The sequence below is a fragment of the Falco naumanni genome, chromosome 5 (genome assembly GCF_017639655.2).
Source record: "Falco naumanni isolate bFalNau1 chromosome 5, bFalNau1.pat, whole genome shotgun sequence".
Taxonomy (NCBI): Eukaryota; Metazoa; Chordata; class Aves; order Falconiformes; family Falconidae; genus Falco; species Falco naumanni.
This window is the reverse complement of record NC_054058.1, coordinates 79106152-79133817: the sequence shown is the minus strand read 5'-3', so window position 1 is coordinate 79133817 and position 27666 is coordinate 79106152. Positions and strand designations below refer to the sequence as shown.

The window sequence follows — 27666 nt, the reverse complement described above, 5'->3', positions numbered from 1 at the left end:
ATGGAGTCTTTCGAAGGACCTGGTCAGGTTAGCAGGGCTAACTTATTAGAAGTCCCCACAGTAAACGATTTCTCTTCAGAGGATGAGGATGTTAAACCTGACGTTAAACAGCGTTTCTCCCCGTTACCCCGAAGGCGGAATTCTGCTTCTTCAGAGGAAGAGGAGGCAGATACCCCCACCACCATCGCAAGAAAAGTTTCATTTGCTGATGCATTTGGGTTTGATCTTGTGTCTGTTAAAGAGTTTGATACCTGGGATGTTCCAAATACAGGACAAAATGATGACATAGAAGATGAAGTTTTCCCTCAGGAGGAATTTTTTTTCTCTCAACTCTTTACGTTGCCTGCTTCGCAAGAAGAGCTTTTGCGAAAAGTGCGAGAGCAGAAAGTATTGTTAGAGTCAATCGTCTTCCTGCCTGGGATTACCTGTATGAACGGCATCATACGAGTCCTCAATGTATCCTTTGAAAAACTGGTGTATGTTCGAATGACACTGAATAACTGGCTCAGTTATTACGATATCCTTGCAGACTTCATGCCTAATTCTTGTGGTAGTGAGACAGATCAGTTCTGCTTTAAGATTTCTTTGGTGCCTCCGTACCAGAAAGATGGAGCTAAGGTGGAATTCTGTATACGCTACGAGACATCGGTTGGTACCTTCTGGGCAAACAATGACGACAAGAATTACACACTGATTTGTCACAAGAAAGAAACTGTGTCCAAGGTGGATAATAAACCACACAAAGAGGTTACGGATAGACATCTTAAAGGCTGCTTAAAGACAACACAAAGCAGGTGAGGCTACATCTTAACTTCTGGTAATTTGCAATATAGCTAGCTAATTCTAAGTGTGCTAGCTGGAGCTAAGACTGCCCACTCTGTTTTCTCTTACTGTGTTTTTTAACTGATAAGTTAGACCAAGACTTGTTTTCAGTACAGCCTTCGTATATATCAGTCAGTAGTTTTCTGCAGACAGATTGGTTGGGATCATAGTTTTAATATATAGCATGCATGCCACTCATTTGAGTAGTGTGAGGGTCTATAGATTATGGTCTGTGTACTGATTTTGATCCCTGTAGGATATAAATTGAGCTGATACCAGTGAGAGCTTTGCTCCAGATTGAGGTAGCTGTACAGTTAAAACACTTTACATCCACTTCCTTGGTAAGTCAACAAAAATTTAAAAGCAAAACAAATCCTGGGTTTTCATGTGATTTATTTCATGCTCCATTCTCTACATGAAATTATTAGAACAGAAATGGCACTGGTGGTTCAGCAAGCTGGTAACTCAGGGAAGGATCCTACTGCAATTAGAATAGCTGGGAAAAACTTTTCTGCAAGTGGTTGGGCTGTTCTGCAAGTTGTATGTTAGGTTAATAATGCCTTTTTCCTGCCACTGGCTGATGTTTCTGTTTCACAAATAGTGAAATAAATAATGATCTATAAGGCAGAATTGGTAATATATTAAAGAAAAAAAATGTAGAATTTATCTCATATATATTATTCTAAGTAAATGTAGGCAAGTACTATGTTAATTACAGAGCAAAGTGTCAGTAGTTAAGTTATAACTTAATGCCGCATGAAGAGACACTCAGGACTAGTAACTTTTGGCTCCCTACTCTGTTTTTAACTTCTTTCTGTAAGCAAAACAACGTTGCCTGTCAACATCTATTTCTCAATTTTTTTGCTTACCAAACTTGCTATAGATCAGTTGGAGTTCTGCAGAACCAAACCTATACTTTACCTGCAGCATCCTTTGCAATGCTTAGGTCCCAGAACTGAATTCATGTGGAGTTTTCAGTTCCTATACTCCTGCCAAGTAAAGCAGGGCGGTTTGATTTCCCTGCTGCTCTTCCACTGGTGGGAAAAGAGGAGCAAAACCGCAGCCGTGGTGGGAGCTTAAAGAGAAGGGAGACAGCCAAGGCTTCCCCTGTGCAGAACCTCCCTTCCCAAAAGCCAGACTCGCTGTGCAGAGAGCCTCAGCCAGCCCCAGCTGCACGTCAGCCCTGTGAGGAGTGGTGAGCCATACAGCTTAGTGCCTCCGTCCACACCATGGTGTGGGACCGTCACTGGGGCTACTCTGAGGCCAACCCAGGTTCATAGCCAGTCCACAAAGCTCTCCTGATAAGTGTCCCTTGGTCCAGTTCTGGGGTCACCACACTCATGCTTCCATGGGGGGAACGTTGAAGTACGTCAGAGCAGAGGGGGTGATGCCTTTACCTGCTGTGTGGTCAGATCTTGACATTTGTGCCTGGTTCTCTACGTTGTTTCTGTCCTTCAAGAAGCATCACATGACCCAGTCTTGGTAAATAAGATAGCTTGAGATCGTCTGCAGATGGGCTGTGATATCAAATACCACAAGCATATGCAGGCAGTTTGACTTCAGCGTGAGTTCAGGTAGCCCATACGGAGCAGATGATGGACACGGAGAGCTAAGTCTTAATTTAGTGAGCCCTGGGCTTCCAGATGCTTTTAGGACTGACCTGCAAATTTGGATACAATTAGGCATCTAAGGTCAAATGACTCCTAACAGTTTAATTCCCTGAAGTCTTCTGTGATATGCCTAGTCCTAAAATAAGTTGTAGAAGCATTTCTTTTGGGGGATCCTCTTTTACATGTATATGCTAAATGTATCATATGTAAATCAGACAGAGAGATATTTTAAAAAATAGGAAAGGAGATAACATGTCTACTCCTTAATATGAAATCACCTTGTCTCTAATCAGAGTGTAAAGTTGTAACCCTCCATACTAGGCTGCAGAGGACTGTGTGTATGTATGTATACATATATATGTATATATACATATATGTGCATATTTTTTCATGCATTCAAATACACATGCATATTTGCGATATTAAAATGAAAGTGGTCAGATTCTTGTTGACATTAAGATCTTCTACACACTTTTGGCAAACAGTTGCCTAATGTACACTTTCAAGACCCTCTTTAGTGGCAGAAGGATGTAAAGAGACCTTACAGTAAACATAAAAATGAGCTGAAAGAATTTTTGGAGTATGGTTTCAGTGGTCACCAAGGTTTCTGAAAGACAGTTCTGGCAGATTGTAATCCAGGACCAATCTTATGCTACAGGGACTTCGTTGACTTCAGAGGAGTTACAGATTTCACCACTGTAAATGAGGTCAGCATCAGGGCCTTTCCTTTCAAAAGAACTAAGATGCCAACCTCCATTGCTCACTTGTTTTTCAAAGAGTCTTTGTACATGTTGCCCCTTTGAGTGAGGAGGAACACCCTGCAGACATCTGCAAAAGTACCTCATTATTCTCCTTCAGACCCTCATTAAGACTCCTTTGCTTTGATGTCTAGAAAAAAGCTCAAGAAAAACAAACCCCCCAAAATTGGCAAAGTGAGGCTGCTGATGTGCTGTGACTCCTTCACTTCATGTCGAACAGTGCTGCCTGTTTCCCAGCTCTCCTCCACCAGCCCATCTCTCTCTCACCTCTTGTTTTATGTTCAAATGATAAACTCTGCAGCATTTATATATGCTTTTCTGCATGTTTATTGAACACTTAGCAAAGTGGGGGTCCTGGACCATAACTAGCTTGTTTAGGAGCTGTGGCAATGCAAACACATGTACGCAGAAGTAATAACAGTTTTACTTATGGTTCAAAAAATAAATGTGCAGGTAAGGAATACTGCTGTCCATGCCCATGAGCTGCACATCTTAAATTGAAGATTTCTTTATAGCAATCTGAATACAAGGATATTTTAACAGGACACATTTTTAGGCCTCTATTTCAAATTTAGAAACCTGGAATAACTTTCTTTTTTAAATCTTCACTCTGGGATATTTATACTTTTTCTTAAAATGTGCATTTTGCCTATTCAGTTAAAAAATATGACTGTTGTAGAATTCTGGTTTTTAAGCAGAGAGCATTTAAGCAAGGGCATACTTGCGTGGCTCATTAAATGTCATTAGCGAGGATTAGTTGCGTTAGTTAAGTGAAAGGAGTAATATGCACTTTCAGAGGAAGTTACTGAGGAAACACAGTATGACTGTATCATGTTACCCTTAAGAATATGAGCCAGGACAAAGTTGTGTGAATGAGAGCAATGGGGTGGGTTCTGATACCACTATTAAGAGATAAAATGAAAATGGACTTAACCCTCAGGAGTTGAACCCCAAAAAAATGATAGTGAAAAGCAAAACTGCATGGAATAATTAACGCTGAAAACTGTCTAATTTGGATATTCAGAGTCACATGACTTAAAATCCTGCCTATTCATTGCATGTTTCGTTTGCTTTTGCTTCTATGTCTAGGCATGAACAAATAGTCTTCTCTTAAGGTTTCATAAGGTATTTGCTTCTAACTGTATTTTTCCAAGCTAAGATTCTTTCTAACATAAATTTTTAACAATTTTTGTGCTTTTCAAAAATCTTGAAAGGAGTCACAGGCACAAAATATAGTTTGAAAAAATAACATTTGAATGAATTAATTTATGTTTTAGTCAGTCTGAAAGCATGCATTTAACTAACACATACTCATAAATATACTTTGGGGAAAAAAAAATTGCTTCTAAAATTCTAAGGCTGTCACTGGAAAAGAGAGCTTCTGTCAGTAACCAGCTGATTTCTATCATATATATATACACATATATCTAAACATTCAGAAAAATGCGAAGTATCAGCTCCACTCTTTTCTCTTTTTGTTTGATTCTCGTGCTTGTTGGGACATGGTTAATGATTCTGAACACAAATTTCTCCTGGTCCTCAGGTTTGGACCACATGATTTTGTTGTGGACCCCAGGCTCCTGCATCCATCTGATCAGACAGGGACTGATTGTGTGTTGCATGAGGCAAACTCCTGTAGATCGTGCTGCACGGCACAGTGATAACGACCTGCAAACCATTTTCCCCATCACTGGTGAGGCTGCGCCCCATTTCTGTGCTTGGTCCTGGTTTGCCATCTACCAAGAGAGCAGCGGGAGCAAAAGCACAAGAAAAATGGCTGATAAGCGTGAAATTTGTTTTACAAAAGAGGAAAATGTGTATTTGGACTCCTGTCCTCTGACAAAGAAGGATGAGGCTAGTGGTTTTATCCTAACTCTTAGAGTTATCCCCCTCTTAGCAATCTGAGCCCACAAGTGTATGGCTCTGAACTGATGTTGGTCCTGTGCTTTTCTTCATAATTGCCAGACTGTACCTTTCTTTGAATGACAGTGCATCAGTTTACTTCCCCCTGTGATGCCACTTTAAAACAGATCGCAAAATAGGGCAATGTCTCACGTGAGAAGCTCTATGTACAACGTGCGATGAGAAGGAAGATATTAAAAACTCTGGGTCTGTGGGCCACCAGTGCCAACTTCAGCATCATAAATCCTGAATGGTCTTAAAGAAATTGCCAGTGAGAAAACGTCCTCTGTGCATGAGTACTCTCCTGTCTTCAGCTGCTGTCTCATCCCCTTTCTGATGGAAGGCAAAGGAAGTACGCTGCTGAAGATCCATCCTGGTGGGACTGCACGGTGCTTAGTCCATCTTCCCCAGACAGATGGCAAACCAGTGCCTAGGCTGCCCCAGAAACGCAGTCCTGCATCAGCATCTCTTGGCCTTTCCCACAAACTGCATGATAGGATTAAAAAAGGCAAAGACTTTTGAGGAATATGCTTGGAAATAGCTTTGCATGTACTTTGTTATGAGGAACAACTGTATTATTCCCAGCTGGTCCATTTAAAATACGGCATTTAAATGACGTGCCTTTTTAATCCTTGTTCTTTTGCTTATTGCGCATCATAATCAGAAAGGGAAAAGGAGAGCAGAAAAGGTGTTAAAACACATGTCGCCTTTGTGTGCTGCTGTTTAATCTCAAGGTTGTTTCTGGCATCTGAAGTCACAAGTTACACCTTGATCAGCACACAGATATGGGATTTGACTAAAGTTTATTACTATTATTAGGGAGTGACTGCAGTCACTGTTTTTACCAGGAGAGCAGCTGCTAGAGAAGCTATCCATTCACAGAGAGCCAGCTAAAAGCAGCATCGCTCTGCTGTTCAATCTGACCTAGTATTCCCAGCCCTTCTCTTGCTTCCTGGCCATTGCCAGGCCAGTCTTTGCTGGTTGTAGGAGCTGGTAGCACTGGCACCAAAACAAGACTTCTCCACGTACTTAAAGACTGTGATTATCAGGGACACAGGGTAATTATTTCAGGTGATCTAAAACATATTATTCAGACAAGTCGGGTAAAAGCAAGCTGTGGAACCGAGACTGAGTATTAGAAATGCTTCTCAGTAGTGACTCTAGAGTTATCTTTTAAGGAAATTGATGCAGCCTTACCCTCCAAAGACATTTAAAATAAGCTAAGATAAACTACTTGAAAAATATTCTACAGGGAACAATCCTATGTGGCTAGGAACTACGCTCAATGGTCTTTTTTCTATCCGTCTAATCATAATATTTCAAAATCCAGGCATACTTACTATTTGAACTAGGAAATATATTAAAGACCCTAAAGACAGATATCTAAGTTAATGGCATAAGGCTTTGAGTTCTGTCACAGAAATGGCAAAGAAACTGGGGAAGTTATGGATGAGAATGGCATGCACAGGGCACCTAGACATGAGCTAACCATACTCGTGGTCTCCTAATCGGAGAACACCTGAAGACTAAAAAACTGACTCATTTTTGCTTTTGGTGATTGTGACCTGTGCTACCCATGTGCCATCCATTTATTGCACTGGAAATATTAAAAGAAGCTTCTGAACTTTTAAGTAACAACATATGAAAAGAGCATGTTCCTTTACTGGCAATCCTAGCGTAGTGTTTACTCTGGATCTTATTAGTATCAGTGGTTTCTCATTCTCGTCCATGATCTACCCTAGAAACTGCTCTCACCAATGTCACAGAACAGAAATTTATACTTTAATGTATGGGAAATATTGATTGCTATAAAGCTTTTTCACTTGTTTGCATAAAACTGTATAAAAGTGATGCTTTCTAATGTGAGTATCATTTCTCAACCATACAATAAGTACTTGTAATTATACATGCATTGCTTGGCTTTACACTTGTAAGATTTTTTTTGCAGTTGCTACAATTTCATCAGCTTATTTAAATATGCCAATACTGTAACACTATTACAACTGATTCTTAGAGCTCTTTAATGCAGCAACTGGCTTCATCCTGAAACAGGCACAATAAATAATTTAATGAACATCAGGAGTCTCACTGAACTTTGTAGAACTCTGTGTGTGTAAAATTATCCTTGAATGTTAATATTTACAGGACTGGAGCTTATTTCTATGCTCTTTCAGATCACTGATTAAGAACCTTTGGACAAATAGAAATATATTGCTAAATGAACTCCTGTATTCCATTGTTCAATGACTCTTTTGTCTTGCAAATTGAACTAGTCTGGTAATGATTGTTTCAATACTCTGTCTCCTGTCCACTGTTCAGGTACTGCCGTTCATAAATGTTCAGTTGGAGAAAAATTGTTCCATTGCATTCACCTTGACTTGGCTAAATGTTAGTCTTGAAAAGATGTTTGAAGTCAGTGAAACATTAACTGAGAGCCATATTTATTCAATGCATTCACTACCAGTGTCATTTGAGCTGTTTATTCTGATTATGAACTTTAAGCCATGATCCAGCCGCAGCACTGCAGCTATGAAATTGAAGCAATTGATTCAGCTTCAGTGGAAGTCCAGAGAACCAATCGTACATCATATTTTTAAGACAAAATGTGGATTATCTTCTCAGTTGGGAAAGGAAGAAAAAAACGGTCCAAACAAATACTTTGTAAGTTAAATCCAGTCCCTGTCATAGGGCAAAGGAAGAGATAAGACCTTTTAAACACCATGGGAGCATGTTAGAAGTGGCTATTTGATCCCTAGCCCTTCAGTGACAAGAAAATATTAGTTGATATGCCAAAGCATAATGGGGGGCTTGGTTTTCTTAGTGTCTCTCCACTCTCCTCCTGATCTGTGGAACCAGCTGATACTCTGACACTAAACCCAAAGATTTATTACTCCTGGTTACTAATAGCACTGAAGAGCACTGAGCTACACAGTTGAATGTGAACTAGGTAAAGCTGGCAGGTTTTTCTTACCTTGAACTGAGGTGCACCAAGTGGATTTTCATTTACATGCTGCTTTGCTGCATAATTATTGTCCCTGTAATGGTGTTAATGGCTGCTGGACGATAAAGGTGTTCAAACACTTCATGTTGTGGAGGAGGGTTGGGGAGTTTTTCAGTCTTTCCTTCTCCCCAGCTAGCCTAATAAATCCGTAGAAGCACCTTCTAGGTTATATTCTGGGTCTTCTTGATAGAAATATTGCTACCTATCACACAGCTGCCTTCTTGCTGTGTGGTAGTAAGACATGTAGAAAACAAAAGATTATAAAAGTCCTTTTCGTGATAGCACCTGGGAATTTTATCATCTTGAGATACTTACTGAATTCACAATTTTTTCCAAGATTTGGATCATAGTTGTCCTCTATCAAGAACGACTGGCTAAGGCTTTTTGTGGTCACCCATTCCGTTCTCCTCTCCAGGGGTAGTATCTGTGTCTTAGTCTCACCTGACTGCCATCTATCTATCTACGGTCTCTGTAAGGCATCTGTCACCTTCTTGCATACGTGCCTCAGCATACTGCAGTCAGCCTCTAGGAAATTACTTGCTTCTGACATGCCAGTAGGGCACTGCTTCATCTCTGTTTTTATCATGTGAGTTCCAGGGAAAGACCAGATGGCACATAGGCTAAGGTCTTTTTCCTATCAGATGTAGCCAAAATAGACACAACCTGAGAGAGATGCAAGACCTGTGGGTGGTACTTGCTTTTCTCCTCTTCCATCTTTCAAAACGGTGGGAGAAAGAAGCAAGAGAACAGAGGGGCCCTACCCCCAACTCTTTTCTACAACACCATTTTGATATTTGATCATGTCCCTTCCAGACAACATAGCAAGCTGACAAACGTATCCTCTGACCTCAGGCCAAGCCTCAGGAAACAACTCCTGACTCACCTTTTCCTGTTTTTCAACATCTTGGCCCTAGAGAAAAGCACCCCAACAGTAAGGTCCTGCATTACTAATTCACAGTGGAGCTGTCAATAGATCAAACCCTGTCCAGGGGAATCTTTCCTAAATAAATCCTCTGTTTCTGAAGTAGGTAGCCCGTTCTGCTGAAGGACTCAACACAGTTTTCTGACCAATCTGCATATAAAAACAGCTGTGTAACAAGACTTCTGAACTGTCTTCTTTTCATCATTGTTATGTGGATATCATAATAAGGTACAACACTCATGACAGAGCTATAAAAGGACCTGAAAAAAGTTGCAGTCTTCCTGTTCATAATCGCTGTAGCTTCATATGAGGTACAACTGATGCATTATGCACAGGTTTTTCTGCAGTCTTCATACCTATAGTCATGAGCCTTGGGGATAGATAGGGCTATATTAAAGGTTTGAGCGTGGCACCAAATTGGTTTTGGGCTCCTGGTTCAGACTGTACGGCAGTAAAATCTTCAAATGGACAGATATACCGCTCTATTTTTTAAAAACGTGTACGAATGTTTTACCATTAAAACTCAAGGTCTTTTTTAATGAGCTAGAAAATAAAGACTAATTTCTTGGGACTCTGTTTGCTTTGAGGCTATGATTATTCTCATCCCAAACCAAGCCAATGCATTTTGTTCTGTGCCACCTATGTCCCTGCTTCAATCATAAACTAAGACTGAAAAATGAAAATATTAGTAATTGGAAAATATAATCCCCTGGATAGCACCAATCCAATAATCTTAATAAAAATTGGTTTATTACAAACATTGCCTGAACCCTATTGGGAATTATCATTTCAGAAAAACCACTCAAATTCCCTTACAGCTTCTCTCTTGATCAATTGTCCCCCTTGATATGATTAATCATCATACTATATACTGCTTATTTGGAGCATCTTTTTCCACTTTGCTTTCCAAACTTCCTTTCCAGTTTCTCCTTGTTTAGGAGCTACTGACAATCCTTAGTTGTCCTTTTGCGTGCCTGCTTTTTCTCTTCTCCTGGTGTCGGCCCCTTTTCTTAGATGAGATGACCAAAACAAAGGGGTATTTCCCCAAGATGGGGAAATACCACAGATTAATGTTACTGTCCTCCTCAGATTGCAAACATTTCAGTAGAGGTTCTTTGTGGCTCTATTTTCATGCAAAAAGACTGGCTCTCCTGATCATTCAGTCCTCTGTTCACAGCGTAGTTTTGAAATGGTAGCTGCAGTGCAAGCCCCCATTGCTACACCAGTGTGCAAATATCCTCACCTACCACTCTAATGACGAACAGGGTCACTCTGTCTCCCTGCCTCTATCCTCTACGTCTTGACTAGCAACAAGGGAGCTAATTAGTGTCAGTCCTGTTTGTTTGGTGACACCTATTTACTAAGAACTAGATTGAGCCTTTTTCTAATACCACTGGTAGGTGAAGGTCATATAAGAAAATCAATCTTGCCTAGATTTGTAATAAGGGCTCTGATTTTACGTACAGCTTCATTCTAATCGCATAACTTGTAATGCCGTAATATTTTTAAATATTATTCAGTAATTTCTACTTAATGTTCACACAGCTATTCATTTATGGCTGTTGGTTTTATTTGCAGTTTTTGCATTAATTTCTGAGTCTTTTCCTGTGTGGTCTCAATCAGTTGGATTCTAACGATGTGATTTCAGTTGTTGTTTTCTGCATTGTTTAAAACACATTATTTTTCTATTGTGCTTCTATTTTTCAAACACCTCCTGAAAAAATTCAACATATAAACAGAACGATACTGCCACACATGATGGCAATAGCAACCTTGTAGTTCAGGCACACATAACATCACATCTCCACAAGGAGAGATCATTTGGAGCTGAAGAGCTCTTCAGCAGGAACTGGCCGTGTTTTCAGAAAGCCACCTGGCAAGCAGAAATTCAGGTGTGTGCGTTAGGAGCCCAGGAGTGAGGAAGGGTGGTGCTTGCTGAGCTCCACTCACCTTCTGCTTTGTTGTCAGCACAGACAGCAGCGCAAAGAGCTCCTGCCACCCTTTGCAGTCTTGGTCTGCCTGTAACGGGTTTGGTTTCTGATGGATTGAAGCTCTAGTCACCAGGACTCTCGCTCGAGTTTTCGTAGGAGGCAGCTATTTCAGCCGGAGGACACAGCCAGCTGCCCAGGCCCCAGCCCAGCCCCTGCCCCAGCTCTGCCCCCCCACCCCCCCCACCCCCCACCTCCCTGAACTTCAGCCTGGCAGCATCAGTTTCCAGCGCAGCTGTGATGCCCCTGCTAGCATTAAGATCAGCTTTTCTTAACAGTGTATAAAAGCTTGAAAATGACTTAGAGCATTTCCCTGAAAGGTGATACAGCTGAGTACTTAGTTTCCTCACAACTTTCTTTCAGAGCCACTTTACTGCTTCCCACCCTCCCACCCCCCATCCCTAATGGATTTGGTACTTCAGAGCTCACACATGCTGCAGCGTTGACACCGACTGCCTTTCACTGGTTGCAAGCAACCTTTGCTCTGCTGCTCAATTTGTCCTCTCCTCCAAACCCTGGGCAGACTTTCTGCAGTTCTGATTTTACGTGCCCAGCTCCTCTGCCTCCTTTGCCAGTCATAATTCTGTACCCAGTTGTTTAGTGCTCTCCCTAGGGTCTAATATTTGAATTTTATTTCATTGGGTTTTATCCCTATGTCCTCTCTTAAAAGAGCAGAGGGTCATTTAATTTTGTCGTGCAGTAATGTCCCTTTTCTTGTATTTTCTTCGTATCTGCCATAGTCTGTTGGAACACGTCTTCTTATAGGACAAACATCATTTTAATGCAACCTAATATTCACATGCTGCAAATCTGGTTTGAAAGATTGAAATTGTTTACCAATCATAAAGAAATCTTATTCTGTATTTAGATGGTTCCTAAGAGAAAAATGTATGCCCTTAATTTCTAGCAAATTCTTATCAATACCTTTGTATACAAATTGCTATAAAGATAAGCTATTCTTATCTAATTGTTTCTAGGAGCCTAAGACTGTCTCAGCAGGAGTTGCTGAGGGATGAAACTTCTAATGATGATTTAAAGCAGTGAAGTGTGTAGGCTGAAACTGAAATAATTATTGCTGTAACCCTCTAAGCACTCTAAGTTCCTCAAGAGAAAATACTTTGTTCAGAACAGACCCTGAACAACAAAATGCTAAAAAAGTAAAATAATAAAAAAAACCAACCCAACCCTTGGAGCAGGATGATAATTTAGAACTAGAATCAGTATAATGTGAGGGTGTTCTCAACAACTGTTCACAAATGCATCAGACATCACAATTAAAAAGGAATAATAATTATGGCCCCGTTCTAAAGTATGTAATATTCTATTCCATTCAATAAGCCATGAACACTTTAAAACCATCAGTGTAATCCACAAACCTATATTTACAACATTAAACTGGATGTTCTGCCTTTTCAATAACTGTCATCTCATCTCTATTATTTTCACCTCAGACTCTAATTGTTTCTTTTATAGGAGCTAACCTACCAGTGTCCTTGGCAGTACAGTTTATGGCTCATGCATTTACAGTAATTGTTTGGGCAATTTGCCACAGAGTATAAAAATCTTCACATCACAATCAGTTTTTATAATAAACAGCATTAGTTGTGAAAAATAGGACTGATGCATGATTCTTATGGTAGATAAAGGGCACTGAAGATGCCCTTTAGAAAAAGAAAGGGAAATGCTCAAGCCTTGAACTGCTTGAGAAAAATACTGATGTCACAGTAGAGCTAATTAATTTGATGGTACAAACAAGAGGGGGAAAGGGCCTTGCATTCATTAGTGTCAATTCCAAATGAGAGCATACCGTTCATAAAAATAATATTCTGCCTTCGTTTAGACAAAATATGCAGGTAAACAAATCAGAAATAAGCACCGGTTCCTGCCAGAAGAATGATTTTGCTCCTTAGCATTACCAGGGCTCTTTCTCTCCTTTAGGCAGAGGAAGCTCCAAGCCTGGTGGGCACACCTTGCAGGTGGACCTCTGGGCAAGGCCAGATCCTGGCTGGCTCCAGCCACTGCTGGGCACTGGAGCTTCTGTGCACGGTACCGGTCTGCTCCTGGGAAGCTGAGCATGCACTTAATGGCTTCTCTCCACCACACTTAGGTGGTTGTGCTTAAAGATGTCCCACCACATGCGGCTCTGCTGCAGATGTTTTGTGGCCTCTCGATTTTCACGCGCCTAAAAATAAAATGGTCAAGCATTGCTTGGTGGGGAGGCTGTTTGACACGGCTCCAGCAGGCTCAGTCTGCCATGTTAGAAATACTCCAGAAGAGAAATAAGGTATGGCAGTGCATGGGCAGGTAACCCTCAGCCTCCCTGCCATCTCCACGGCACCTCACGGACCCTGGCTTGTGCAGAGGCGCAGTGTGCACAAAGGTGGCTTCAAGCCAAGGTTGTACCTCTCTGGCTTGAGCTGGGCTGTGAATTCTCTGGCTGCCCCGGGGTTTGAGTCCAAGAACCATGTGTGATAAGAAATCGTGAAATGGTTGTATTATAAGACTGTAACTTCAACAGTTTGTAACATGGGCATCAGTTTAAATCAGTAGGAGGTTTGTTCCTATAGTGAGTTTTCACCTGAGACTTATGAGGCAAGGAATGAGTTTATCTTTACTCATTAAGAATTTAGTTCATATATTCAGTGAGGAAGATAGAATAGAATTAAATATGGAGACACCATCACAAGGAAGTCAAGGTCTACACTTCGGACATCCACACCAGGATCCTTGGCAGCTCCTGAACCCCCTTTGTGAGTTGTCATACAAAGAGACATGTCAGGACATGATTTGGATCTAGATGCCAGATGGTGGTGAGATGTGTCTTTAGTGGTAGCATCACCATAATAATGAGACCAGAATCAAGATTATGTTTTTAACTTTTTTTTATATATAGTACTAGGGCTTTTCCCCTTCTTCCATTTTTTTCTTTCCATGAATTGGTTTTGCTAATATTTTCTTCTGGTGTTTTTTTTGTTGTTGTTGTTTTTTGTTTTTTGTTTTTTGTTTTTTTTTTTTTTTTTTTTTTAAGGCCAATATAAATGAAGCAATATTTTAAATGTAATTTTCCAGTAACCTAAATGTTATGGGGGATTATGTTATTAAAAAAAAATAATGATTGAATTCTTACTCTACTGAGTCTTACAAACAATATGATAGAACTTTAAAGCTCTGTTTAGAACTTCACACATACACAGTCTTTCCTAATGCTTTCCAAAATGCCTTCTCCATTATAAATTTATTTTTGTTGCATGTTTGTGGGTTTTGAATGACATTGCATATAATGCTACTAAAGTTCAGAATTACATGTGGAAAATCCTTTATTTAGCTTCTCATCAATGTGCTTTTAACCCAACTCCTCCAAACCTTTTATAGGCTTTCTACTTCCGATGTGCCCATGAAATTTTTAAAATAATTATTGTTGTTGCTTGGGTGTTGTTTGTTTTTTTTTTAAATAAATGCAGCTGTTTCCTTCTCTACTTCCTTTTGACATGAAGTGTGCTGCTAATGATACAAAAGTACAAACCAAACTGCCAGCCCTTCCCTCTCCACAGCTCTGTGGAATTACAGTTCTGTGCTGGATGCTCCAGTGACATCTCAAACCTGAGCACTTATCGGCACTAATTTACTTTTTGCTCTTCTGCTTCTCAGTAAAACATTGCTGACATATTTAACTACTTCTTTTCAAGGATCTTGTATGTTTACATCCCACTGGCACCATTGTTCTGCAAGGCTGGATATTTTCAACACTGGATCTAAAAGCTCTAGTTGCATCAAAGGTTGCTGCTGTATTGGGCTCCTCTTAGGTTTAAAAATCTGACCTGAAATCAAAATAGAATTAGTGTTTGGTTAGCAACTTCAGTCTTGCCAGCTCCTTTCATAAGGACATTTTAGCTTCATCTCAACTTCAGTGTAGAAGAGGATTTTCTTGATTTTGAATCCACCTTAAAGTAAAAAACAGAAACATGAAAGATTCTGTGACACCCTAAGCCTATTGGGACTTTTAAATAAAATTTTACTGACTTTTTCCCCCATTACATGTTTTTAACTAAATATTTTAGACTTATATTTTTTAAATACCCTAATGTCCCCATACCTCCCTAAATTTAACACTAAATAATATATTCCCGCATTTTCTTTTAAAAATTAGATTGCATAAAAATGTTCAGACTGCATTAATTTCCAGAGTTTTACAGGTACATTTTCATCTTTCCATACTCCAACAATTGTATCCTTTTCCCACATTCTGTAAAATAAATATCTTGTGATTTAGGTATTAAGATCTAGCATAAGTAGATATGACACAGAGCAATGTGACCAAGTGTGGCGTGTCGTACAAATATACAGGCACAACTTTTGGCAAATATTGGTGTGTGAATTAAAACCGGGACAAGCTATAACAACCTCACTCGTCTCGAAGAGACGAGTACCCTTGGCTGTAGTCCCAAACCTGTTTCAGAGCAGACCAAAGGCACCTGCTGTTCCACGGGGAAATGGGTGCTCCTGGAAGCATAACTCTCAGGGCACAGAGCTGCGTGGGAGCATTTGAAATGGGGCTGGACTGCGACTACGGGACCATGAAGCCTTATCCCTTTGGGAAATGTGTTGCATAATCCCGTTCACAAAAATCTTTCCATGTTTTCATACCATGACTTCCTCAGTTTCTTGGGCCTGCTACTTGCACTGAAAAATTACAGAATATACTTCTGTAATGCTTACAGATCTTTTAAGTTTCCACAACAAATGGTGCTGTGAAATCTTTCTATTAATACACTATCAGAGTCCTACTGCTTGATGTCTTTTCTGCCTTTTCAGTATTTACACCTTTGCTATATTAATAGAGGGCATTTATTTCTCCTCTCAGACTGTTTTTTGCTAGTCTGAAAATAGAAATACTAAATTTATCTGCTTGGTTAATATAGATTTTTCATCCTGCCAATCTCCTTGTAGTCTTCTTTTGCAGCTGTTCCAGTTTGAATTAATCTTTCTTGAACATCATATACAAATGTTCCAGAGGAGTTCTTACTAGTACCTGGTGCTGTGACATGAATATTTCGTGGAAATCTTTTGTTACTGGGAATACCTTCTCCGACACATTACTGCAGACTGTTTGCCTTGTTGCCACAGCCATCTCACCCTGTTGGCTTGGAAATATTTCATTCCAAAAACAAATCAATTTTTTATTGTTCACCTATTTCTTCCAATTTCTGAGCCCTCATTTTGTGACAGAAACTCTTTCTAATCCCTAAATGTATAAGCTGGCACTTTATAAATTTGAATTTCATCCCTTATCTATTATTCTGATCCTCCAGGCCACCCATTTCTTTCAATCCTCCTCTGCATCAGTGATGTCTCCCAACTTCCTATCTGCCATGGATTTAATTTAACTTTGACTTTTTGTGCGTTGGTCTGTAATAACATGACTGAGTAAGTCTGATTACACGACCGGTCCTCTCCAATCCTCTGGTGACGTCTGCCAGCCCTGCACAGCCCAGCTCGTGGGACCCTGCTTGGCACAAAGCCCCTCTTCCACCGCCCAGCTCTTGTACTCATCTCCCTCTTCTCCAGTTTAATTAATAAATTTCCCATGTGGCCGCACAAAAAATTCTTTAATGAAGTCCAGATAGATTAGATAACCGATTTTTAGACATGGGAAATATAGTAATCTTATCAAAGACAGATATTACCAGGTGAGCCTGGCATTTATATACCATTTTCCTTTTATCTGTATTTATTCTCTCATTTAAGTTTTATTCTAAATTTATCATGAAAACTTTTTGAAGACACCTGGGCCTGTAGTTGCCCTGACACTATTTCTCCTCTTTTTCCTCAATATAGCCACTACTTTTCCTACTCTTCTGATAGTGTTACAGTAGTATCAAGACCAGTCTGATAGATTTGAATAGCAAAGATTTAAAACTAATGTGTGATTTCTTCTGTTGGGTCTCTCAGTACTTTGTGTTGGAAATCATCTGCTCCTCTTAACTGGAGCATATTTAAACACCAAGTTCCACTCCCAGGCTGCATGAAATGATATAATTATCTAAATCTCTGTTCCTCTAAGTTACACCCTGTAAGACCTCTGATCCTATAAGGTTCTGCACCATTACTGGCACTGTGGTAGAAAAGTTTAGAAGTCTTTTGATTGTGGGTTTATAGATTATCTGAAATCTTGATCAAACCTCACTTCTAAAAAAAAATTCCTATTTACCTCAAAAAGACTAATTCCAAAGCCTTGACATGTCTTCCTTTATCTGAACCCTTTCTGAAGTGAAAGAAATATTGTTTATTGGCTAATTATTTTTTTTCTCTCATCACTTGTACACTGTTTATCTACTTCTCACATCTTTTGGATTCAAAGTTTAACATTTTTTCTCTGGGATGCCAATTCCACATAACTTTGGGACTTCTGAACTCCTTCCCATAATGCCCATCAAATTTTCAGTCCTCTCAGTCCTACTAACCAGTCCTTAAACTTCCCATTTGTTCTCGCTAAATGCCAAATTATAGTGATAACCTGTTTTCACTCCCAATTTCTTTCTATCACTCAGTCCAAGGGAACGATAATGCCATCAAGATTGAATCATGTGAGCATATGGGTTTTATTGGTTTGTATGGATTTTTTTTTAAGCTGGTAGGAATTCTTAAGTTCCTGATGTACTTTACAAAGATGTGTCTCATTCACCTGAAGGAGAAAATGCAGCTGAGCTTCTGCAGCTATACAGGTACTTATGCTGGAGGGGAACTGCATCAGCTGATATGGATTTTCCCAGCTCACAATGTGGTCAGAACACCTGGATCACTTAAAAATAAATGTTTTTAAACAGAACACAAATTTTATGTCTATCACTAAAAAATGTAGGCACATTTAGACCACCCTCCATAATGCAGTGAGATAATTAGTTTATAAAACAAAAACTTAATTGATATTATAATTTAAAAATCTGCTCATGGAATTCTGAGAGTGAGCTAAGGACTTTTCAGAGAAAACCGATCAATCAAAAAACTTACTAACTAGACAAACACCTTGTAAGTGCCACTGCTCAATGAAAGAGCTAAATTTTATTGGCTTTTGGGAAGCATTTCACTCTTTGGAGTCTACTTACATGTTTGAGATTGCTCTGTAGTTTTATGCACCTGTGTAGGTAGTCTCAGCATCTTCATATCACTTCTTAGATTGAAGTAGTGCTGTTAAATGGCTGTTATGTTCCTTGTGACCCTCAAAGACTGCAGTATCAACATGCTCAATTTAGGTTAATTCTAGATTTCCCACCAGAATAATTATATGATGACAGATATTTCTGATGTAGAAGTAAAATAAGGAAAATAGCTGTTACACTGACTTTCCCTGTACTCAGGTATTTGCAGGACAGTGTGCACAAATAATGGGCTATAAACCAGCAACCTTTACAAAATTCAGTGCAACATGCAAGAAGTTATGTGACAAGCCCTGCAGTGTGGATCCAGGCTGTGAGGCTGTATTATCATCGCTATTCATTACCTACGTTGCAGCTGTGAAAAGAAACTTATGAACCAGGACTCCAGATACTACTAGAACAAGAGTTAAGGACAAATTCAATTCTAATCACAAAACCCATAAAACTGAGGGGCTCAGGTCGCACACCGCGTGTTACAGCCCCAGCCACTAAAACTCAATAGCTGTGTTCCAGCTGGAATTTAGAGTTGCAAAGTGAGATTCACTCAGCTGTTTCCAGTTGTCTAAAACTTACGGTTCCAGCCTAAGGCAGTCACTGTAGGTTCCCGTTATGGTCAGTCTCTTCCAGAGGCAGAGAAGGATGCATCACACCACCTCACTTATGATGTCTGTGACAGTGGGAACAACTCTCCCTTTGGAAGTGTTAATCTCTTATTGCTGATGATAGGGGTGATGTACATGTGAGCACGGATGCTTAGAAAACTAAGGCTAGACAAGGTAAACTCCATCTTGGCACACACCCATAAGCATCCAGCTTAAAACAGCTTTTATACCTGCTTATTTTTATATATAATATATATATATTTATATATATTTTTATACCTGTTTAAAGGTTCAGAAAACACATAATTCTCCTTAGCATCCTTAATCAAAGACTGTATCTGTATTTTACACTGAAAAGCTGTAATCAAACCCAAACATTTTCACTGGATAGGGAATGCAGGGTACAGGGGATGGAATCCAGTTTCTATTTTCTCCAAGGAATGAAGAGTAAAGAATAAGGGTCTTGCTTGAACATCCAACTTCAAGAACAGCAGGCAAATCTGCCCTCCAGTTTCTCCCTTAAATGGTCTGCATCCTGGTAATCAGGGTATTTTTCAGATGTGTGTGCAGTGAGGTTTTTAATCACATCAGGGCATGATAGAAGCTGAACGTGCCACTGCATCTTGGATGCGAGCTCTGACTGCCAGTAGACTATTATGGGCATCAACATCTCCCCTTCTTCTGGGAATGCTTCTTGAAAGAGAAAAACATGTCAGACTCCGTTCCTTCCTGAGAGTTGCATCTATATGGCTAAATGATACAGGTAGCCAGCTACATTCAAAGAAAAGCTTTGAGACATTCTTTTTTTTCCCACTGGATAGCAGTTGAAGGTTTCCTCCTGTGCCCGTGTGGCTTTGGGATTGTTATTTTGGGGTGAGTGACTCAGCTCATGCGTTATACATGTCTTGGCTCCTAATCTGGGACTTTTGCAGACACCCTATTAACACCTTTAATGCATCTGTCTCATGGTTACGCCCCAACCCACACAGTGTCTAGGCTTATGGAAACAGGTAGGTGAAAAAGATGTGAGAAAGCAGAAGAAAACTGGGAACTAGATGTAACATGCATTTGAACAGTAAAGAAAAAATAATAATAATGATGTATAAATAATAAGCAGTAATGATTTACCTTAAAATCCCCAACAGATCTACCAAAAACAAGGGCCTGGCTCTGCCAACCGTTTGAGGATGAAATGCAGATTGTAGCAACTGCTGGCAGGGGAAAGTACAACTCGGTGTGAGTAGGAGAGTGAGAAACGTTTGGAGGCTATGCATGTACCAGAATTGAAGAGCGACATGTCATTCATATGGATAGCAAGAATATTCAGCGTTATTGCAATTAATGGTGAAAAAGAACTGTTGAGAGAGCATTAAATCTTGTGCTTCAAGGACAGCTTCTAACAACAGAAGGCCAAGAGGAAATTTAATAGGGCAGTGCAAATTACACTAAGTATTTTCCTACAAGAACTTTACATCTTCCCCTGAAGTATTTGATGGTGGCCAGTGTCAGATATCAGAAGCCAGATGGGCAGGATCTTCTGTCCGCTTTAGTCTGGCAATCCCTATAAAGGCTCAGTTTTACAAAAGTTGGTGACAGTTGATGTCTAGGTTCTTTTAACAGAGTATAAATTTAGCATCCTCCTTCTGAATTAAGCATTTAGGTGGTAGAGTTAATGTTATATCAATTCAAATGAAAGACGCTAGGAGAAAATAGAAGGGGAAAAGATTAATATTTGAAAATTAGAAAGTAATTTTCAGTAACAGAGGTGGACGGCTGGTTGAAAAACGCATAAATTAAGACCTACAGAAATAAAATTGCTCCTCATAGAGAAGTCATTAGAAGTAATATAATAATTTTCATTTTACATAAGTGACATTCTTTTTACATTTTTCCCCCTTTTCCACTAAAGGTTACATGCCTATAAGCACGCAGTTGAAACTGCTATCACTTTGCATTGACATTGATGAGGACTGCGGGCACTCAGCATCTCTCTGTAGGTGTTTGTCTTGTTGGACCTGGCCTTTGTTTTCACAGCCAGCAAAGCCACAGCAAAATTTGCACTGGCTGCAGGGAAGCAGAATTCATTCCTGCCGACCAGGCATAGCTTAGCAACAGGATTTATACTGTATACATGCAGGGAGAATCTTTTGATTTATTTCAGGTAACAAAGATGTCTTTTTTTCCAGCGATCTCTGTATACTTACAAATATTTGAAAAATACAAGCAAGAGAGAGGCCCAGTCTCCTGAACACATATATCCTTCCAGACCCTTGCCTGACCCCAAAGTTACGCTCTCCTGTCACTGACCCATCTAATCACCTTTGTGCTGCTTTCTCAGAAAAGGCCTGGGAAAACCCATCAGCTTTGCAATGTAATCTGAAGGTCAACACATTTTCATTTTCTTGGCCAATTCTTTCTTTGACCAAGACTTAATATCAGGTCACTCAAAACCCCCTACATTTTATAAAGCTGTTATTTTCAGAATTTCAGACAGCTTTCAGCATTTTGTGTAATTAACTAGCGGCCTTTATATCTCAGTCTAAGAGGAATTACAACAATAATTTTTGCAGAATAACACAGGAAGTTCCTTTTGTTTAACAGCAAAGAAGAAATATTGGCAACGTCTGATGATGATACATGGAATTATTCAAGGACTTCAGGTACAATACCCAGTTTAATTAGTTCTTCCTTACTGCACTTGTTAATTAAAAAAATAGTGTAACAAACAACCTCATGGTAATTATTCAAGTGTGTTTTTGTTAACTCTTCAGACATAAACATCCCAGAGATTGTTTATTCACAAGCAGAAGACAAAGACACCAAACCAGCTAATGAAAATATAAAAGATAGAAATGCAGAATACAACCAGAGTGATCACGAAGATGATGAAAAAGAATTAGAGTTGCTGGTAAGTGTTATACAATTATATCTACAGTATTAAATGATTTGAATCCATTTACGCTTCAAAGCTGGTGAAATGCCCCCTTTTAACAGAGCTGACTGATGTACTAATTTACAAATGTAAAGCCTTGGTCTGTACTTTCATTGAATCTCTAACTGATTCAACAATAGAAGGTGCTTTGATTTCAGTATAGTGCATCAACTTTTTCTGGTCTTAAATTAATGACTTCTCCCTTTTACTTCTTTATCAGAGGTTCTAAATGACAGTTCGAAGGAATCGGAAGAGCAGCATTTCAAAAATCTCCCCTCCTAGTTTCTAGGATGGGAATAGTCTTAAATAAATGCTTTATATTTAGTATAATTCTTATATTTATGGTAGTGTTTGCTGTTGGTTTTTTTCAAAGGATAACTATGTAACATGAGACATGAGCAAAATAAATATAGATATATTTATAATAGCAGATTTTTCTATATCAGTATTTGACATTACATTTTTTTGTAATAAATTTCACACTCAGTGAACATTCAATCTATTTGGATTTGTGTATGTGTGGTTTGGCTTGCATTTTTCAGTATGAAAGAAAAAATGGCAATAAATGAGACACGTACAGCAATCTATTATTCTCAGTGTCTGTTCTCAGCTCATATCATTTGGGTGCATAGATTCATAATCATAGATTATAATAGCTATCACCTGTGAAAATGTGAATGCTGAATCAGACAGGAGAGGAAGATGAGAACCATTCTTTTTTTCTTCTTTCTTTCTTACTGATAGAGAGAATAAATTCCTGTTATTTGAATATAATTTTTTCTGGTCTTTTACCTAAAAAAAGTTGAAAATTGTTGCCTATTGTGGGACCTTTCATTGCCTGGAAGTTAATGTCTCCTTTTTTTATTATCTTTTTTTGGTGTGGTGAAACATAAAAAGGAGGACCTTTAAAATCCCTTGTTGTTCTTGGTCCACCCTGTTACAAAAAGCAGGATCAAATATAACCGTTTGTTTATCAATTGCCAGGATTGTCCATACAATAAATGAAGGGAGAGCTATAATTTACATGTTAATTTGCGCTATGCACTCTTTAATGAATTAAACAATGAAGGTTTATAATAGATGGAAATAAAACCAAATCTTTGAAACGCACAGGCATTGGCTCACAAGACAGCTGTGCAGTTGACAAGTAACATGAGCCTTATGTGAGAAGAAGGGGAAATCGTTAAGATTTGCATATAATTATTGAGATCATGCAAATGTCAGTTATGAAGAGGGGAAAAAAACACAGGCATCTCACTGTTAAATCCTGACAGTTGGCATCACCGAAGAACTCAAATACACTTGAGCACTGGTTGGCAGAGGGTCATTAAAACAGAATTTGCAGAGACATTAGCTCCCTCACTTTTCTTTGAGTGACGTTTTACTATTAATAGTTTGCAGAGGCTTTGCAGAAAACATATTAATAAGAGAAACTGTAATGGGGGTATCTACAGCAAGTGCAAATGCATAAAGGGGTGCCCAAGAAGCTAGCCTCTAATTGATCAGCTAGTGCTATCAGTGTGACTGTGCTAAAGTGAGAAGAGAGTGCAATGACAAGCAGGCATAGCTGAATAATACAATATGATATTTGGGAGCTTGGAGGGAGAGTGATCAGTTTCTGGCCTTTTTACTTTGCTGATCTCATTTCCAACTCATGTCTTACCAGATTGTCTAAAAACAGTCTGGTTTGAAGCCTGTAAAAGGGTCCCTGAGAGAAATGAGGCACAGATAATCCTTACAGTATTTGTCAGTGTGAAATGTGTCTTTGTTTTACCGGACAATATTGTACATCACCTGGCTTTGATGTACTGTATCAGTGCCCTCATTTAAGTCCCAATCCTCCCCCCTTGCCCCATACCTCCCTTTCTCCGAACCTAGAATGGAATGTATAGAGAATGAATTAGCCTCCCTTTAAGGGAATATTCTCTTCAGATTTAATTTGTATAAAATACACTAGCAGCTTACTGAACTCATGAATAAAAAGAGAAGGTTCTGAATGCTATTTTATTTCCTGCTCCTTTCAGCACCACCATAAAGCTCATTACCTATGTTGAAAAATACATACAGTGCAAATTTTGCAAATGGTTTGGTAAACATCTCCATAAAAGCTTTGCTACTGAAAACAAAACTTTCCATAAGGAAATCTTGCCTCCTTCATTTGGCATATTTTTGCAAAGCACTTTTTGATCATTCTTTTCTGTTCTATTGTTTCAGCTAAATCAGCATTTCACAGGAGCTAGAGGTACCTCTTCCAGAGATGAAAGGAATTTATACACAACAGAACCAGTTAATTTTGCAAGTGAAACTGAAAGATTGGAGAAAAAGCTAACCTGTACGGAAAGAAGCAGTGACTTGCACCCTGTGTCTATCAGTTCCTCATCTGAAAACACTTCACAAGAGATAGGAGGAGAATTAAAAGATAAAGTTAAATATTCCCTGAGGGATTATAATAGTCAGCCATCAGGGAAGGAAGTCGCTACTAGCTTGGTAAACAGTGGTGAGCGATCTTTGAAACATACTGGTATTAGTGAAAGCCTTTTATCGGCAAAATATTTTCCTGGGACAAAGCAGAATGAGGCTATCGATATTACGGCTACTGTCTCAAGCCGAGAAGGAGAGATCCACACAGATATTTCAAAAGGTGAAACAGATAATGCCTCAGGAAGTGAGATGATGGAGAGGTTATTCATCAGTGAGGATGCTTCGGATACCTCAAAAGGGGCCTGTGAAACGAGACCAGAAAGCATTTCTCCAGAGCATGATGAATCCATGCAATTAAATGCATGCATAGCAGGGACACTGGATGGCAATGCTAATCCAGCTCCGGAGCATCAGGCACCGCAAATGTCTCACCAAACTTTGGATTCATTGTTGTCAGACGCTGACAAAAATGAAGGAAAAATCAAGATGATTGAAAGCAAAGTTAGGGTACATTTAAGAGGAGATGTATATGCTGACACTTTTGCACATGCTGATGTCTCAATAGATTCCACAACAAGCCAATATACACAAGAAAAAGGAGTTGGTGAAATGCCGGGAAAGAACTACAACGCTGATACAGGGAACGAGAAGAAAGTCATCGAAGTAGCAGACTTAGCACTAATCGGTGAGGAGGAAGCACCCAAGCCTTTCAAGTCACACAGAAAGCGTGCTGCAAATGCGCTGACTGCGGCGCCCCCATCATCCGAAGACAGCAAACAGGCACCCAAGGCTGCGCTGGCACCCTCCCCGGGGGATGAAAGGGGAGCTGAAGACACGCGGGGACACAGAGGATTCCTGAGGTTAAAAGACAGAGGAAAGTCAGACACCACCACCAGAGGAACACTGATGGAAAAGGAGAGCCAAGCCAACCCTGTGGAGCAGAGGTGGCAAGAGACAGGTGATGAGGCTTGGTGGGGAGCAAGGGGGGACATGGGGCCTCGGAGTGCAGCTTCCACAGAGGAGCTGTTTACCTGCCAGCAGGCAGAGAGTTGTAAAAAGCCTTCTGTCTCCAAGCAGGGTATTACGGAGGAAGCAAAGGCAGGTACAGCTTATATAATTAAAACAACATCAGAAAGTGCTCCAGAAAAAATGTCTGCCAGTGAAAAAGCAGTAATTGCTAAGCTACCTCAAGAGACTGCACTAAGTGACAGGCCCACAGAGGAAAAGGAAACAGCGTTTGATACACATGAAGGGAGAAATGATGGTTCACATTATGCTCTTTGTCAACTCAACACAGTGGGTGTATTATATGACACTGAATTTGAAAAGGAATCAGGTTTAGGTATTTATAATGCATGCGTACATGAAACTCTGATAGGAGAAACGGTGTCTCTGTGCAATAGCAGGGAAGAATGTGCCAAAGAACAACCAGATGCTGGCAATATTCTACCTGTAGGAGAAGCAGTAAAGGCTTCTGCTACGGGAGAGAAAGAAGGTTTGCAGCAAGGTTTATATTCAGAAGTATCTAAATGTCCCCAGAGCACCCAGAAGCATCTATACAGCAAGGAAGCCGCAGAGCTGTATAGGGAAGAAAGCCACGTTGGTACACTTTCCTATATACATGCTAAAGCTGAAACAAAAATGCCACCTTCTGGTACAAATACTGTGCCCAGTTACCATTATAAAAGCTCTTCACTGGCATCTTCTGAAGGGTCCATAGTGGCAGGAGATATGGAGCACCTGTATAGACACTTTGAATTCAAAGTCATTGATAAGGTGTATGCTGAGTCAGGGTATGCTTTAAATCTACCAAATGAAATGACATGTACTAATAAAATCCTCTCTCCTGAAGCTGAAGAAAAAGAAGTACCTTCCACTTCAGACACAGCAATTTCTAGAGAAGGAAGAGGAAGGAATATAGGTCAATGTTCCCATCAAGCAGAGTTCAAACAAGAGAAGTCATCGAGTCCAGAGGTTTTAATTAATAAGCCTACCAAAGAAGTTGGAGGGACAGGCTCTCAATCTGACCATGTAATAACTGAGAGGAAAACACTAAACTGGCTTGACGACTCACAGAAGGAAAGCCAGCACATTTCTGATTCTGCAGATGTGTCTAACCGGAAGAGTGAAGCACTTAAGTTACCCAGTGAGTCTCCAGGTTTAAAACATATTGCTTGCAAAATCTTTTATTTCTTCTTCTTTCTTCTGTTTGCTGCAACACTCTACCACTACGATTTGATGGTTTGTCTTGCACTCTACCTGTTCTCCCTGTATTGGCTATACTGCGAAGGAGGAAGAAACAAGGAGTCTATCAAGAAGGAATAACATTGATTGTCAAATGTGCTCAGGATCCATGGTCAATAGCCTCCAACCCCTCCAAAGCATTTTCACTGTTAAAGAGCTTATACACTGATAGAACCAAAGTAAATTTTCCACTGAAGCATCTTTTTTAAAAGGTTACATATGAAGTTGAGCCTTCATATAAGTAATTATACTATATAGGACCATTATGTTTGGATCATTAAATACCTATATGAATATGAGTTCTGAAGCACGTCAAGTTAAAATGAAGTACAGCTGTTGCTCCTTAGCAGGATACGAAGAAGCAATGCTTCATATCCCTTTAGTATGTAAAACCACCATTTTCTTGCATTAATTTCTTTTGCAATAAAGCTTTATATTTTTCTGGGAGTTTTTTTTCTAAAATTTTGTGTAGTATATAACAACACAAGGAACGATATGAAAACCAACTCAGTATTTTGGTACTGACATTGCATACTCTACTAGCGTAATTAGCCAATGCTCTAAGAAATATGACATCCACTGATAGGTTAATATTTTTTTCCAAATTTTTATTTCATTGTTTTGACTTAGAGCTCCAGCAGTACCCCTGTTTGAAAAATTTAAGGCTTTGACTTCAGTAACGTCATGTAACTTTCAGGATGTAACTGCATAGCAGAATAGATGTGCTGTTTCTACCCTGAAGTGACTGAAGGCCACAGCCACAGGCCTCTTTACCATTCACTCACATGCACAAATGTTTTTGGTTTTTGTCAATAAGGACTGTGTGACATAACTGAGAAATTCACCAAACTGTTATTCCAGACAAAGCCTTTGAATGACTTTTTCATCGGTGTTGCTTGAACATATCTACAAAGCATTAAATAAATTTTACAAAGGAGTGTTATGACTGTGTTGAGCATGTCTGAATTCAGTTTACTGCTCTTTTCTGTGGCTTGTTACCTAGAGCTAATCAAACACCAAGAGAAAACACAGGACCTAGCCCTGGTGTTGTGAGGCTGCTTTGTGTGGTTTGGGTGAGCCAGAAAAGCCTGCTATCTGCCCTAAGGAGATCCCAGACTGATCCCATGGGGCAGGCATGCTGGTGGCTCCTCTGCTCCAACATCATGGGTCTCCCACACAGGGTCATGCCCAAAGTTTGGAGAGAAAAGGATGGAAAAATTATGTTGCTCTTCAGCCATTTTCCAGATGGTCACAAATGCTGTCATAAGTAGTATGTTAAAAGAAGCACCTAGGCTACATAATATTACTGG

The 27666-nt window shown here is 39.6% G+C and overlaps 1 protein-coding gene across 1 annotated transcript; it reads left to right on the top strand.

The window, feature by feature from the left end:
• On the top strand, window positions 1-26655 carry PPP1R3A (protein phosphatase 1 regulatory subunit 3A). Its single transcript, XM_040596716.1, has 4 exons — window positions 1-794; window positions 21361-21419; window positions 21531-21667; window positions 23906-26655. The coding sequence occupies exons 1-4, from the start codon at window positions 1-3 to the stop codon at window positions 26435-26437; spliced, it is 3522 nt and encodes a 1173-aa protein (XP_040452650.1). The 3' UTR covers window positions 26438-26655.
• Window positions 26656-27666: the final 1011 nt, after the last annotated feature.